The 15,690-nt window shown below is 37.3% G+C and overlaps 2 protein-coding genes across 3 annotated transcripts in view; one reads left to right on the forward strand and one right to left on the reverse strand.

Moving 5' to 3' along the window:
• The window catches only part of B3GAT2 (beta-1,3-glucuronyltransferase 2), a 207,001-nt gene extending 203,843 nt beyond the window's left edge, over window positions 1-3,158 (forward strand). Inside the window, exon 4 of the mRNA XM_077487403.1 lies at window positions 939-3,158. Within this exon, the coding sequence (XP_077343529.1) occupies window positions 939-1,025 (87 nt within the window). The 3' untranslated portion in view covers window positions 1,026-3,158. The remainder of the gene's footprint in view (window positions 1-938) is intronic.
• SMAP1 (small ArfGAP 1) overlaps window positions 1-15,690 on the reverse strand; it is a 453,919-nt gene continuing 438,229 nt past the window's right edge. For both annotated transcript variants that reach the window (XM_077487401.1, XM_077487402.1), the window contains one exon: window positions 1-2,542. In XM_077487401.1, the coding sequence (XP_077343527.1) occupies window positions 2,405-2,542 (138 nt within the window). In that variant the 3' untranslated portion in view covers window positions 1-2,404. The remainder of the gene's footprint in view (window positions 2,543-15,690) is intronic.

Consider the following 15,690-nt stretch of genomic DNA (forward strand, 5'->3'; position numbering starts at 1 on the left):
TGTGACATCAGAATTTTATTTTTTTATAGATACCTTGTTCATCATAGTTTATTCATTACTACATTCAGTCCATAGCTCTACAGTTGACATTGGGACAATACACAAAGTTGAAAATCAAGTTTTTTTTTTCTCTGGAAAAGTTCTATCATTTCTGGGCTCCATGAACATTAGTTATAACCTCACAAGCTTCAAGAGAAGCATCAGTTTTAACAATGCATCTGTACTACTGGTTAATTAAATGAAGATAAAAAGGTCATAAAATAAAACAAAACTAACTTGCTAGTATTTTGTATTGTCATTTTTTTAAGCTCTCGACATGAATAAAAGCAGAAGACAAAAGAGAAAATTAAAATCACAGCCAAAATAAACTGATTAAAGAAAAAAGTAAATAAAAAATAGATTTCTAATGACCAACTAAAACCAAATAAAAAAACGTTTTATTTGATCTAAACCATGTAAACTACATGGGGAATTGTAGAGTTACTAACAAAGTTTACCTCTGACAATCATCACACTTGCAGCAACTATAATCTTAGTGTTGAAAAATAAGCCACTGCCAGTGAAGGTTCAACACAAGATCAAAATCAGCCATGTAGTTCAGGTCTTAGCAGTGTATGAAATAAAAGAAAAAAAAAAAAAAACACAATTGCATTTATAATTTAAACATTCCAAAAGTGTTAACTCAAAAACTAAACTTATGGACAGGGTTGAACAATATATGCTTGTCAGAGATAAAATATGCCCTCACTAATCCCACATTCGTGGGGGTGATTCCTTACAGTCTCCCGTGTACAGAACATGTTACATACCACTTCAAAAAGATCTAGTCAGAGTGGGCCACACACATTGAAGATCACGTTCATATTGATTTTGTCATTTTTTTTTCAAAAGCAGCATATTAAGAAAATAGTAACTGGTTTGTGAAATTTTTCTTTCAGGTTCTAGTGTGGCATACACGAACAGAAAAGGTAAATCTAGCTAATGAGCCCAAACATCCTCAGGATACAATTAAAATTGAGGTATGATAGTCAAATGTCATCACATGGAATCCTGAAAAGTGGGCACCATATGGATCTTTTGATATGGACCTTAAAAATGATTGAGGAGCTGCCATTCCTTCACCCATATTGATCATGGCTTGGCTTTCAGCCAAAGCTTCAAGTCACCGGAATACAGAGAATTAAAGACACTGTGCATTAAACCGGAGAAGCTACTGGGCCTCAGACACCAGGTGCTGGGAGTGCACCCCACACTTCTATTGCAGGACTAAGGAGAACAAATGAGCTATGCCATAGCTTCGAAGCATACCTGGACATTTACTCCATAGTCCACGGATCACCTAATTTTGCCTGAAGTCAACATAAAACGTGCCCCCACCTGTGTTGTGTTTGATATTTTACAGCTTGTATGCTTTTTTGTACAATGACTGCATGTGTCATCCCATCACCTAAATGCTTTTAGACAAACCAGCAGCAGGATAATTTGGAAGTGTGTTGATTTGGCCCTATGTGATAAAAGTAAAATGGTTACTTATTTTACAGAACATTCCACTTACAAAACTACAGCACACAGATTAACCATTTGCCTTGTCGGTACTAAGTAATAAACTATATAGCCCGAAGGGCTGCATTAAATACAAACAATCTGTAGGTTCATAGATTAATACATGGGAGAAAACAGCTCATTAATACTAGGCACCTTAAAATGTAAACACGATCACTGGCATAAATCTGGATGTACCTTTTAGGGAGAGACCTGTGTTTACTTCACGGAAGAGTGAAAAGTCCATGAGTGAAGCTTGTACACATTCTAAAAATTATTTTCTATTTTTTAGCTTTGATGTAAACAGAAGTTTGTCAGTTCCATTATCTTAACCCCAAATTTTTCAAAGCATGTCATCCAGACTTATGTTGCTTTCATGTATGGTGGTACTTGTTCAGCACACCTTAATTACATCACAGCTAATGATAAATGAACATCCAAAAAAGATACACAAGTAGAGGTGTCTGGCGATACATTTACAATCAATCTGGCAAAGCAATCATATCTTGGTATGACTAGATTTTTGTTTTGAATAACCAAAGGGCAATTTGGGATTGGGTGCTAGGTATTGCATTAGGAAATTGGAAAAACACCAATTATATCCAGTCCCTTTAAACCATAGCACAATAAAACATGTAAGAACACGTAGGTTTATAAAGAGTTAAAAATCATGAAAAAGTATTGATATGTAAATGTACCCTTTTTCACTACCATCAGACCTGACAAGGTGACGGGACAAGCCTCTTTATAAACATTTGGAAGAGAGAGCTTAATATATACATATTTAAAACAAGGGGTATTGGTGTGCATTAAAGCAAGGAATGTCAAATGGTTCCTCTTGATGAAGTCTCATGGGCTCTTCTCATTTCCATAGTTGTGTACTTAGAGTCTGACCAGCAGCATTCCCTGACCATCCCGCTCCGACAGTGTTTGCTGGCTGACCAAATCCCATCATATTGCTTGCTCCATTCAGATTCATTGCACTCATCTGTTGATTCATCTGTGAAGCACAAGAATAGAATGTTGCAGTTAAAACACAAGCACAACCAGCAGCTGCATGGATTTCCAATGCATGGCTGACATTATTCTGTGACACTTAGAAGCTGTTCCATTTAAAGCAGCCTTGTAATGACAGATCTCTGTGGCATCCACAATCATTACATGATAGCAATCTACAAAAAGCTCAGAACTACTACAATATATGTGTAGAACCGTTACCAGCGCAGCTCTATCAAATTTACATTGTTACCTTTATATGTCAATTTTGTCATTGTGGAAACCTGTATAATTACACCTTTATAGTCCTGTTCACTATTTCTATCCTTCCAAATATCACTGCAGCCTTACCTCTGTTCCAAAAAATTTTCTTTCCATTCTAATAACTATTTTTGTCACTCGTGTCATTTGATAAGTGGACATATGTTTAACTGAAATCTGGGCATCATTAAAAGATTACATTGATACATAAAAACACAGACAGGATGGTCATCTGGATATTATATATTCTTTTAATAGAAGCCTGTGAAGAAAAAAATGTAAACATGATTTTTTTTCATATAGTGCCTACTAGGTCTTGCCTATTGTCTCATTTGCAGAAATAAATTATTGTAAGCACACATTTGTTACTTTGTATTTATGCTATAACCAAGGATCACACTGGATTTGCACACCAACATCTGGATTGTAGGTGGGACTTTAGATGCATTTAAATGGGCCAATAGAATTGACCTGAATCACAACATCCAGAAGAGTGCAATTAGCACTACTGTTAGTAAGGTATTTCCAAGCAAGATGCTTATTAGGAATGGCTCTGAATAGTTAGTATTGCTTTGAGAACATGCATTCAAAGGCAAGGATGAAACAGCCCTAACACTTTTCCTCGCAAATATTACAAATACAGGTGGTCCCCGAGTTACAAAAATCTGACTTACAAACTGAGGGAGACAACAGGAAGTAAGAGCAAATCTACCCCTGGGAAGTGAAATTCACTCCTGTATGCCCTTGTACACGGTCGGACATTCCGATGGAAAATGTCCATTCGGACCATGTTGTCGGATAATCCGACCGTGTGTAGGCTCCATAGGACTTTTTCCATCAGAATGTCTGACCAACAAAGTTTGAGAGCTGGATATAAAATTTTCCGACAACATGATCCGATCGGACTTTGTCCGATCGTTTGTAGAGAATTCCGATCGGACAAAGTGCCACGCATGCTCAGATCAAATTACAAGACCAAAGCTATTGGCTACTAGCCTGAACATAGTCCTGTCGTAACGAACGTCATCACGTTCCGAACGATCGGATTTTCCAACGACTTTATCTGACCATGTGTATGCAACACCAGTTTCGGAAAAAATCAGATGGATTTTGTGGTCAAAATTTCCGACCGTGTGTACAAGGGCCAAGATTTATTATGGGGAAAAAAAAGGTGTCTCCACTAAAGCTTTTTCACCAACACAACCCAAAATTTTCAAAATCTAATTGTCACAGGGACAGAAAGTGAGGTGAAAACTTCTGAACAGGGGCACAGACAGCAAAACAAACATTACAGGGGTGTTAACCCTTCCCTATGCTATCCTAAAAACTGAAAATCTTATTTTTTGGGTGGAGCTACACTTAAAAAATGTACCTGTACAAATTCAACTTGAGAACAAACCTACAGGCCCCATCTTGTTCATAACCCGGGGACTGCCTGTACATACAAACACTGTTTAACAAACACAAAATGTAAAGTTGATCTAGACAGAGCGTTCAGACCACCCTGCATTCCTCCCAATAAAAAGGCCACTTTTTTAAACAGTTATTCAATGAAGATGAAATTGTCCCCTCCTCTGGGTCAGTATAAATTTTGATTGGCTTAAAAAAACGTTAGAGCTTTTAAAGAAAGACATTTTGTGTATACTGAATGGGTGAAGATAAAAAGGTGAATAATGAAGACAGCAAGAAAAGAATACAGTGCATGTTGTGCGGCGCTCCTTTTATTGCAATACAAGTCTTTAGTTCATCTCGGACAAAAATCAAGAACACAAAAAAAAAAACTTTAGGTGGCTTAAAGGGAATGTGCCACTTCAAGTTCCTCTAAGATCAATTTAAAGGTGCTCTTGAAAGCCAAATTTACACCCCCCCGATATTCACCCTCATAACACTCCACCACCGATCCATACCTGTATACACCATGGCTGTTCTTACCTGCTCTCCTCCCCCGTGACTCACTCAGACAAACACAAGATAGGTCCAAGGGATCTAACATATGTACAGATGAGTGAGGGAAGGAAGACTATTTTGCCCTAATTGGAAAAAAATTATTCTTCAGTTCTCCTTAAATTTTTTGGTGATTTTTTTCGCAGTAGTTCTACAAGGATGCATACTGCAGGTGTGCGACACATACTGATAGCCACTTGGGGAAGAATGTACAGATAGTATGACAGTGAAAACATATTACATCATACTTTGTATGATAAGCTTTGTAGTAATAACATGCATACTCAACATATTTTCCTAAGCAAACAGAACTGTTATTTTAATAGATTGATTTGAAAACTCTAAACACATTTACTTCTTGGTTTGTGTAACTAAATACACAAACAATATATTTACAGATGTAATTTTTGTAAATCATTAGACAGGAGTTTAAATTTTATATTAAAAACCCTTAGGGACCAAAGCAATGTTTACATTTCTGCTATGGGTCTTTTTGTTCAAAAACTATTACACTTCAGATAATAAAGTAAAATATACATCATGCCATTTCCAAAATAAACCAGGCTTTCTTTTGGTGATACAGGCTTGCAAAAATTATGTTATCTTCTATAAATCAACAGACATAGGTTGCAGCCTCTGCTTTGATAGAGAGCAAGACTCAGCTGTCATTTCGACAGTTGGGATTTTACAGCAAGTAGGTTGAGGGTTGGCAGAGGAAGGGAGTGAGACCTGTGTAGTTCGATCAGGTTTTTTGGGTCAAAGGTACAGGACTTTGTCGCATTGAGGGGCCAGTGGACGGGGCAATGTATTGTAAAATCTTGGATGAGAAACTTCTTCCATCAGCCAAAACACTGTAGATGGGTCATGGATGGGCCTTCCAGCATGACAATGACCCAAAACATACCGCCAAGGCAACAAAGGAGTGGCTGAAGAAGCACATTAAGGTTATGGAGTGGCCTAGCCAGTCTCCAGACCTTAAACCCATAGAAAATGTATGGAGGAAGTTGCCAAACGATAGCAAAGAAACCTTAAGGATTAAGAGAATATCTGTAAAGAAGAGGGGACCAAAATCCCTCCTGAGATGTGTGCAAATCTGGTAACCAACTACAAGAAAAGAAAGGTCTCATCTCTGTGCTTGCTAACAAGGGTTTTTCCATCTAGTACCAAGTCATGTTTTGCTTTGGGATCAAATACTTATTTTACTCACTGAACTGCAACACAATTTATAACATGTTTATCACGTTTTTTTCTGGATGTTTGGTTGATATTCTGTCACTATCATTTAACCACTTCAGCCCCGGGAGATTTTACTCCCTTCCTGACCAGAGCACTTTTTATAATTTGGCACTGCATTGCTTTAACTGACAATTGGGCAGTCAAGCAATGCTGTACCCAAACAAAACAAATAAAGCTTTCTTTTGGTGGTATTTGATCACCTCTACGGTTTTACTTGTTTACGCTAAAAACGACAATTTTGAAAAAAAATATATATAATTTTACTTTTTGCTAGATCCACAATTAAAAAGAATAAATAAAAATGTCTTCATCAGTTTAAGTCAATATATATTCTTCTACATATTTTTGGTAAGAAAAAAAAAAAACTAAAAAAAAAAAAAAAAAAAAATGCAATAAGTGTATACTGATTGGTTTGTGCAAAAGATTTATGGCATACAAACTATGGGAAAGATTTATGGCATTTTTATTATTTGTTTTGTTACTAATGGTGGTGATCTGTGATTTTTAGCAGTACTGCGACATTGCAACAGACAGATCAGACACCTTTGACACATTTTTGGGACCATTGACATTTATACAGTGATCCGTGCTATAAATATGCAACTGATTACTGTGTAAATGTCACTGGTAGGGAAGAGGTACACACTGGTGGGTGAACAAGGAACTGGTAAAAATAGACTCGTAATAAAATTATAGATCCTTAATTTCTTTGTAAGTGGGCAAACTTACACAATTTGCAGTTTCTATGTCATCTCTCTGCACCTATGATCACCTCCATTCAAATAGCAGGATGGGATCTAGAAAGTAAAGTGGAAGCATGAAGCCGAAAAACTAGACTTCTGACAAAAAAAAAAAAAAATCCAGGAAGCCTGCCAACTTTTATCACAACATCGCTTAGGCGAGAAAGAAAAACATTGTAACATTGTTCTTTTAGATCAAGGGAATGAACTTTGGTCTGTAAATGAGGTCAGTTTAACCACTTAAAAACTAAACCTTTTTCTGCCACTTATTGCTTACAAGTTAAAATCTGAATTTAACAAAAAATTTTAGCAGAGACCCTAGAGAATAAAATGCCGGTTGTTGCAATATCTTATGCCGCACTATATTTGCGCAGCGATCTTTCTAATGCAATTTTTGGGGAAAAAAAATACACTTTAATGAATTAAAAAATAAAACCGTAAAACGAAACCTTATTTGGTATAATGTGAAAGATGTTACGCTGTGAGAATCCTGATCTTTATTCTAAGCAAAAAAAATTGTGATTCTCGTTTTAGCCACAATCGTGCAGCTTTACTATAAATACAAAGCAAGTTTAATACAGAAACCCCACTTCACACTTGTTTACATATAATCAAGGAAGGAAAATTTTAAAAGCAAGGGAGATTGGTAAGGAATGACACATTGAAAGCACTTGGAAACTGAGCTAAATAAGCACCCGCTTTTTAGAGTTCAGTGCCCATGAAGTCTATAGCAAGATCCCACAATGTAGTTGATCTTTAAGACACCTATATGTCAACTCAAAAGCCAATGTAGTATGCCTATATTTCAGCTACAAAGCCAGTAATCCTTCAGAGACGCACAATATTTTATCACTGTTTCTCATCGTGATCTCCCCAGCCACAGTCCAAGGCTAAATGGGCTAAGCTTGCTTTATAACTTGCTGCTTTACCACCTTTTTTATGAAGGAGTTTCAACCAACTGAAACGTTACAATATAAAACAAAGCAGCAAATTATAAAACAAGTCTGGTGTGCTTCAGTGATCCTTTCTTCTTTTCATTCTTCTCACTGCCATAACAAACCAGGGCATTCTATTTTTGTTCTCTAGGGCTATGTGAACCATGATAACAGGGCTAATCGTGAAGTGCTGGGGTTGGCACTGAAACCATTTTCTGTTTAACAAAGCTCATGGAAAAAATACTTTTAAAATACTTTACTTGTAGATATTTTAACCAAAGCCATAAATAATTAAATCATTAGCACTAGTCTGCAAAAAATTAATTTGTGAAATGGGTTACTACCATGACTGATGCACATATGAAGGAATACATTGCGGCTGCAATATGCAAGCTCATGTGCACAAAAATGATAAATGCACATTTAGTTTCTGAAACTGGCTTATATATTTTTGGCAAAATATGGACTTCGTACACTGATAAGTCTAGGAAGAGAACTAGCATGTAACAGAGAGAGTCCCTTAGCCAGAGGATGAGGACATCGTACTACAGCCACCCCTGGGTGACTAGCTGTCACTGCTGCATGAGAGGACACTGGTATACTGTTGACTGTGATAGACACCTCCACACAGAATCACCCTTCAGATCTCCTCCTGCTCGTGTCCAATTGCAAAGGATCATGGGAGACGCATTATGGAGAGAAGATCCTCCCCTTCATCAGCTAGCAGCAATCCTCTAGGATTTATATGCATCTAACATTATCACTCACACTGCAGGTGTTACCAACCTAATTACCACCAATAGTCACTGCAGTATGTGTGCAGGATGAGGGAGCATATTAAGAATCAAATTTGGAATAAAAATTGATGAATAAGCAATACATGTCTGCTGATTAGATGTTAGGAAATAAAACAAATAAATTAACAATATAACTAAACAACCACAGTACATACCTCTCTAGTGCGATATCTAATGAGTAGCTGCCAGCATGAACATGTGTCCCCATATCAAATGAATAAACAAAAATAAAGGCAATACAGCCCTACTCCAAACCAATAAAGTGACTATAAAGTATTAGTGCAAAACACCCTATACAAAATGAATACATAAAGTGGGCAAAAAAAACCCCTCAAAAATGGTATCTGTGTGAATACAATGTATAAACAACACACAACACAAAAACTGACCAGTGAGACCAATTCTTAAAAAAAAAAAAAAAATATATATATTTTTTTTTATATAAATATATATATATATATATATATATATATATATATATATTAAATACCCCCTAGGGGGGAAATACACTGCAAACCAGTGTATGTGACTCCATTGTTATATTGCATTTTTTAGCACACTGCTGTGCTTTAGGGTTTTTGCTAAACATTTAGGCTGTAAAGCTCTATAGTATCCATAGAGGGCGACAACGGTATTGCAGCATAATGAACTCCTAGGGGGGTATTTATATATTTTTTTTATATTTGTTTGGTCTCACTGGGTAGTTTTTGTGTTGTGTTATTTATACATGGTATTAACACAGATATTATTTTGGGAGTTTATTTTTGCCATCCCTATGTAATCATTTTGTTTAGGGTGTTTTGCACTAATACTTTATGGTCACGTTATTGGTTTGGAGTAGCACCACATTGCCTTTATTTTTGTTAAAGTAAATAAATGAATAATGACCCAAGGTACAGAAAAAATATGACAAATTAGAAATTAATTGATAAATAAACTCATCCCATATATTGGCAATATAATTTTTTAATTAAAACTATTTGTGATAATCAGAGGGAAAAATTAGAGAAAAAAAAAATAAAGAATACAAAAAGATTATAAAAATAGCAGTGCAAAAGAAAATAAAGAAATTAAAATTACATTGGGTCTGACATAGGTAACCTAATAATGAACTATTGTTATTGATCAAGTGTCATAACCTCTAGAAACATAGGAGAGAAAAATCTGTGGAAATAGATAAACCAACATGTGAAATAAAAAAAAAGCAGTTTAATAAATAAAGATTATAATCATTAAATTAAAGAAAGTGTGTGTGTACATAATTATATATGTATATACACATAATGGGTGACCCTTTGTGATTGGACACAAGCAGAAAGATGCAAAAGGTGATTCCGTGTGAAGGTATCTATTACAGTCAGCAGTACCCATGGCATCTCATGGAGTGACAGCTGTAGTTGGATGGCTTGATCTCTAGTTAAGGGACTCTCTCTGCTTTGTTACATGCCAGTTCTCCCCCTAGACTTATGAGTGCAAGACTTACCGTTTCTGTGCTTTACTGAATTAAGTAATACTACACTATGAGGCTACCTGGCACCCCTTACTTCTTTTTTTCCCTTTAGATCTGGTTTTAGCCTGTGTACAAGGTGGCAGCATGGCCATTAGCTATACATATTTAGTGGATAGCATTCAGTTTCACCTCTGGGCAGGTTTTTTTAAATTATTCTATTCATTTTGAGTGAGATACAATTTTGTTCTCTGTGAGATAAAATTGTACTGTGCTACAATAGCCCATGTTGAGACATGTGTAACAATGTTACTTTTTCTTAGGAATTAACCCCACGCTCCCTCTAGTGGCTGTTCATATTATTCCACATCATTTGTGTTTCCCTTGGTTAGGGTCCTTCGGTTTGATTGTGTGCATCCCACACTTAAAAAAAAAAAAAAAAAAAAAAAAGTCTTTAATACTAGGACTATGATTTTCTAATATACTGGCAGATTTCTATACCAAACACTACCACCGCTTTCCATGCTCAACTGTACTCATTATCCAACACAATCAAATTATCTCAGAAGTTAAATCTCCACTACAAATCACTTATTTATGTAGATTACTGAATTATGTTGCACTGGTGGTAGATGCTTTCAAAGGGAAAACATTGCAGGGCTCATGTGCAGAACTGTCCCATGAGAGAATATGTTTAGTGATGGCTACTGCAAAATAGTATGTACAGCTTCCACTGGGCAGTTTTCTTTGAAGAAAGCAACATCCTAGCTGGATTTTGGCAGTGAAGGATGATGAGATGTGGTCATTTTCATAGTACCAGTGTGACTGACACTACAGTGATTGAGTTGGTTGCACACAACTGAGAAAATTTTGGTAAAATATGTTGTAGCCCACTCATTACTTCTAGTCTCACTCTGTTGTGTGATGCATTTGAGTATATACACATTACTAACAAAATAGCTTGACCTGGCTTCTTGGAAACCACATCAAAATAACATTTAGGTAAAAAAAAGACTGTAGTGTAAGGATTCCTTGTAAAGGTTGAGACAAACAATACATTTCATTAGCTTGACTAAACTCCACATTCAAGTGTTAGTAAAGGTATGCATTCCATGCATACATAAAAAAAAAAAAAAAAAACCCTTCTCCTCTTTGGATAGAGAAGCAGCAGTGGGAGCCATTGGTTCCTGCTGCTGTCAATCACAACCAGTAAGGAGGTAGTGGGGCTGAGCTGTGCCGTGTCAATGGATACACAGAGCTGGCTTGAGAGTTAACACACAGCTTGCTCTGAGAGAATGAGGGAGGAGCCAGGAGCGCAAGTGGGGAACCCAAGAGGAGGATCATTGCTGCTCTGTGCAAAACTTTTGCACAAAGCATAACATGTTGGTTATTTAAGAAAAAAACAAAAACATTTTTGCCTTTAAAACCACTTTAAAGTACCATTCTATATTCAGAATGATCTAACACAAATCACCATAGGCATGTGTGGACAAGACTCTACAACATATATGAAAATCGGTGGTGTGCAACACTTTGTAATGTATCACAACCTGACATTGTTATGTATAGAATGTATGGTTGCACCACTGTAGGATGGCAGATTGGTATGATAATTACAACCACAGGTTAGTGGGATATTATGGCAAGTACAGTTTAAACATCGTGCTTGAACAAAATGAAACACTGTGGGTATCTTTTAAACCTTAAGTGACTCAACTTGTGACCGAGTGTGGGCACAATGTTTTTTGTTCCAATTTAACTAATACAGGTCTGCTATTGTATGGTAAATTTATCTTCTCTTTCACTTAGCTGCCCATGTCAGATGCAGTGCCCTTATTAGGGAATATTAGTAGAAATACAAGCAAAGCTTGATGTAAGGCCTGAAGGGCATAAAGGATGGCAACATCTAATCTTCCTCCAAACACTATTTCCAAACACTATTACCTGATGAATATTATTATTTTCAAGTGGACCAGTTAATCAAACAGCACTGTCATTTCTGTGAATATGCAATTTGAAAATAGCAAGATAAGGGCTGTAAGTGAGCAATTTGAAATGTGCTATTCTTTTTGGTTGAATCCCATCAGATATTTCTCCTTTGACAATTTGGAGGTTAATGACAATACAATTTCACCTCTCTGTGATAGAAGCCTTTAAGTGTGATTGATAACTGTTAATGCATCTGTAATCTGTGCGAGAACTATTCAATTTAGATCATAAAGGGCAGATATATTCTTTTCTCTAAATTAATTTCAGAGAAAAGATAAGTAAAAACATGGCAACTTAGATAAAAGGCTGTGCCAATATACATTTTCTCAAAGGAGAATTAGCAAAGCATTCATAATAATGACTGTGTAGTCACAAGGGCGGTGCGTTGTTTCTATCAGGGCAAAACTCAAGAACTCATTCCTTGAAACATCTACAAATAACCTCAGACACAAATATTACAGAAAGATTAAAGAACATTAACCACTTGCTGACCTGCCACAGTACATATACAGCGGTGGGGCGGCACATGCTGGCACAATAACATATATGTATGTTTTGTACCTGCTCTGGGTTTAGGAACGTGCTGCATGCACGGGACAAGATTTAGTTTGGTTTACAGAGCGACTATTTTTTTATTGAAAATGGAAAAATCTAGCTTTTTATTTACATTCTTAGGACATTATTAAACAAAGACAGAAATAGGCAGTAAATGCATATATGAGTTCCCCAGTCCCTCCAAAACAATGTTCCCTATTTTTGGAGGTACTTGCCTGAAGCAGCAAGCGTTTCTCTTACATTTTGATAGAGTAGGGAAAGGTTGCAACCCCCCCCCCCCCCTTTTTTTTTCTTCAACACATTGGGCATAGTTCCCTTCCACCTCCTACGTTTTGCCACATTACCATGTCTCTGGTGTGTTTTGCACCCGTGAAAAAAATACAAGCAACTCACATCTGCCCTAAAAACGTAACCTGACGCAGTTTCCATTCTTTTTAATGGGGTGGTGGGTGTTTGGTGCAGTTTTTTTACTGCATCAAAAATGCAGCAAGCAGAATTTTACACTGTGGACTCACAACTGATCAATGTGAAGAGTTCCATAGGCTTTCATGATCAAGCATTTTTCTTGCATTGTCACTGGAACAGGTGACCCCATTAGAAGACTTCCCGTACCACCTATTCAATTATACAATTTGAATTTCCTAATACGTCTCCGTGAAAATTGTCATTAGGACAAATAAAGGGCGAGTATTCCCAGAATGGACAAAAATACTGGTAAAAACCTGACAAAGATTCTAACCCCTCCAAGCCCTATAATTAGACAAAAAAAAAGGGCATGATGTATATTCACTAGTTAAGCAAACACAAATAAAAGATGGTAATCATGACAAAATACAAAAAACCTCTACAGTTCAATCTGTATGTGAATCCTTACTTGTACAAAAAAAAAACAGTCCAATTTACAGATCTCAAAGCAAACTTTTAAAGTCTTCATGCTTACCACGAACAAAAAAAAAAAAAAAAACGCTAAGGGAAAAGCACTTTATGTAAAGGACCTCTTCAAAGGTTAAAAGTGGTGAATATATATCCTGAAACAGTAGGAGAACTCCGTTATTTAGGGAATCACCTCTTGCATTTCATCTATTTCTGGATTAAAGAGGAGTGTTGACTTACATGTAAAATCCATATCTTGGTGTACAGGACACAGGCAAAGTATTCATAGACCCTGGCTTATAGGCATGTACCTTTAGGTGACTGTACACTGGCAACACTTGAGGACATGCTCCCTATGATACCTTACCACACTGAGTCATCAGCTTTGTAGTAAGCAATGCAGAGTAACCAAGAAATGGGAGGATGACCTGTGTCCTTTACTATACCCCAAAACATGGAACTTACGGGCAAGTCAAAATTATTTTTATCTTAACTGTACAGTACAGGACATAGGCAAAGTATTCCTAGACCCTGGGATGTACCCAAGAAGTGAATGAGAAGGGTATGCTACAACCAGGCAAACATAACTGTGCCACCAGGCCCAACAACAAGGATAACCTGACCCAATTTCACAGTGGCACTGCAAGAAACTTGTAGCTAAAAGCTGCATCTGCAGAAGATCAGAGGTTAGAACTTTGAAAAGGTATGAACAGAGAACCAGGTTACAACGCTGGGCTACAGAGGCTTGGTGCTTGAATGCCCCAGAAACTACCATTAATCTGGTGGAATGGGTGCATAAACGCGTAGAAGGAAATTTGTCCTTGCACGTGTGAGCTCCAGCAATCAGATTTATTATTCATCAAGTCTGAAGCAGGATGTCCCAAGCAAGTTTCTGAGGACAGGACAAATAGCAAACCCGTCTTCCTGATCAAAACTGTTGCTTTGAGTTAGACGCCTATGGCTCTGACTACGCCCATGCTGAGAAGAGAGATTTCCTATTGGTGCTTTGGAGCATGACATAAGATAGAAGGACGTAGTCTTCACTGTCCTGTGGACATTTATGGACAGCTGGAAGGTGTCTGAGTGCTACAAGAGAAGAACATTAAGATAACCCATAACCTGGATGTCCTGAGTTTTGAGAAAGGCAAGAATAGGTACTTTGTGAATACTCTTGGAGTGCAGCAAAGGCTGAATGGCAGTGTGACAAACTGGGAAAGGACAAAGCGTCAGAGTATCTTAATTGCACGTGCAGATACTGCTGGTCAGTAACCTGATCCAGGAAATAGCTTTCCTGGACAGATTCACACAGGGATGCTCTATTTTGAGTCTATTCAATGTCTTTATTTTAACTGCAGCCCTGATGAAGTGAGATTTTTCTGACCCCTAAAAAGCACTGGTTGTCTTTACAAACAAATACAATTTGAACCCTTTTATCCTTTGGTCTGGTGCTCATTCCATTTGTGCATTTCTGATAACCTGCTGGGGTATCCATTGCAGGGTAGCCTTGTCTGATGTGAGCAGCCTAACCTTAGCCATGAGCTGTTCAAATATTTTTGCCCGCTCACTACTTTTTATGAACTGACATCAAAGTTACAAACTGAGAATGACTGACTACCACTGCAAAATGCAGAAAACGCTAATGAGGTCGATAGCGGTAATAACTGATCATGTATCTTTAATGTGAAAATTTGGAATTTGTAGGTATTTGTTCACGGGTTTTAAGTCCACAAAAGGACAAATACTTGCTGGCCTTTGGTATCGGGAACAGGTTTGAAAAATCTTTTGAACTGCATGTGTGGGGGCACTGTCACAACTATTCCCTGGGACAAAGGGTGGTTCAGATCATTCTGCAAATCTCAGGGCCCTTGGGCAGTTTTGTGGTGGAATTGAGAGAAGGAAGTAGTTGGTACCCCTCTGAAATCTCCAAATGAACCCACAGTTTAGAGATGTCTGGGATGCCTGTGACTCAGAGAGGCAAACTGCAACAGATACCCTCAACATTCTTTGGAAAGAAAGACCCTTTATTGGGAAGAGGGCTTTGAGGAAGAATTGGTGGGATTTGTGGCTCAAGCCTTGCTTTGAGAAGGAAGGGTTGAACTTAGTTTTTAAAGTTGAAGCCTGGGTATAGCAGTTAAATGCTTTGCATTTTGAGGTGGTGTGGGGGAGGTGTTTAATCTTCTACTGTGGAAGTAAAACCTTCCCCCAAAAGATGTCTGCTTTGAAAGGGCATATGTGTGAGGCTCTTTATAAAAGGCAGTGTCAGCTGTCCAGGCTTTGTGCCACAAGATTCTACACATGAATGGAAATTATGCTCGTTCTGGAAACTTGTCTAATCACATGTTTCAGGGCAGCCACACAAAAAAGCAAAGCAACTG

The sequence above is a fragment of the Lithobates pipiens genome, unplaced genomic scaffold (genome assembly GCF_037356315.1).
Source record: "Lithobates pipiens isolate NorthernLeopardFrog02 unplaced genomic scaffold, aLitPip1_a1.2 Scaffold_18, whole genome shotgun sequence".
In the NCBI taxonomy this organism is placed as follows: domain Eukaryota; kingdom Metazoa; phylum Chordata; class Amphibia; order Anura; family Ranidae; genus Lithobates; species Lithobates pipiens.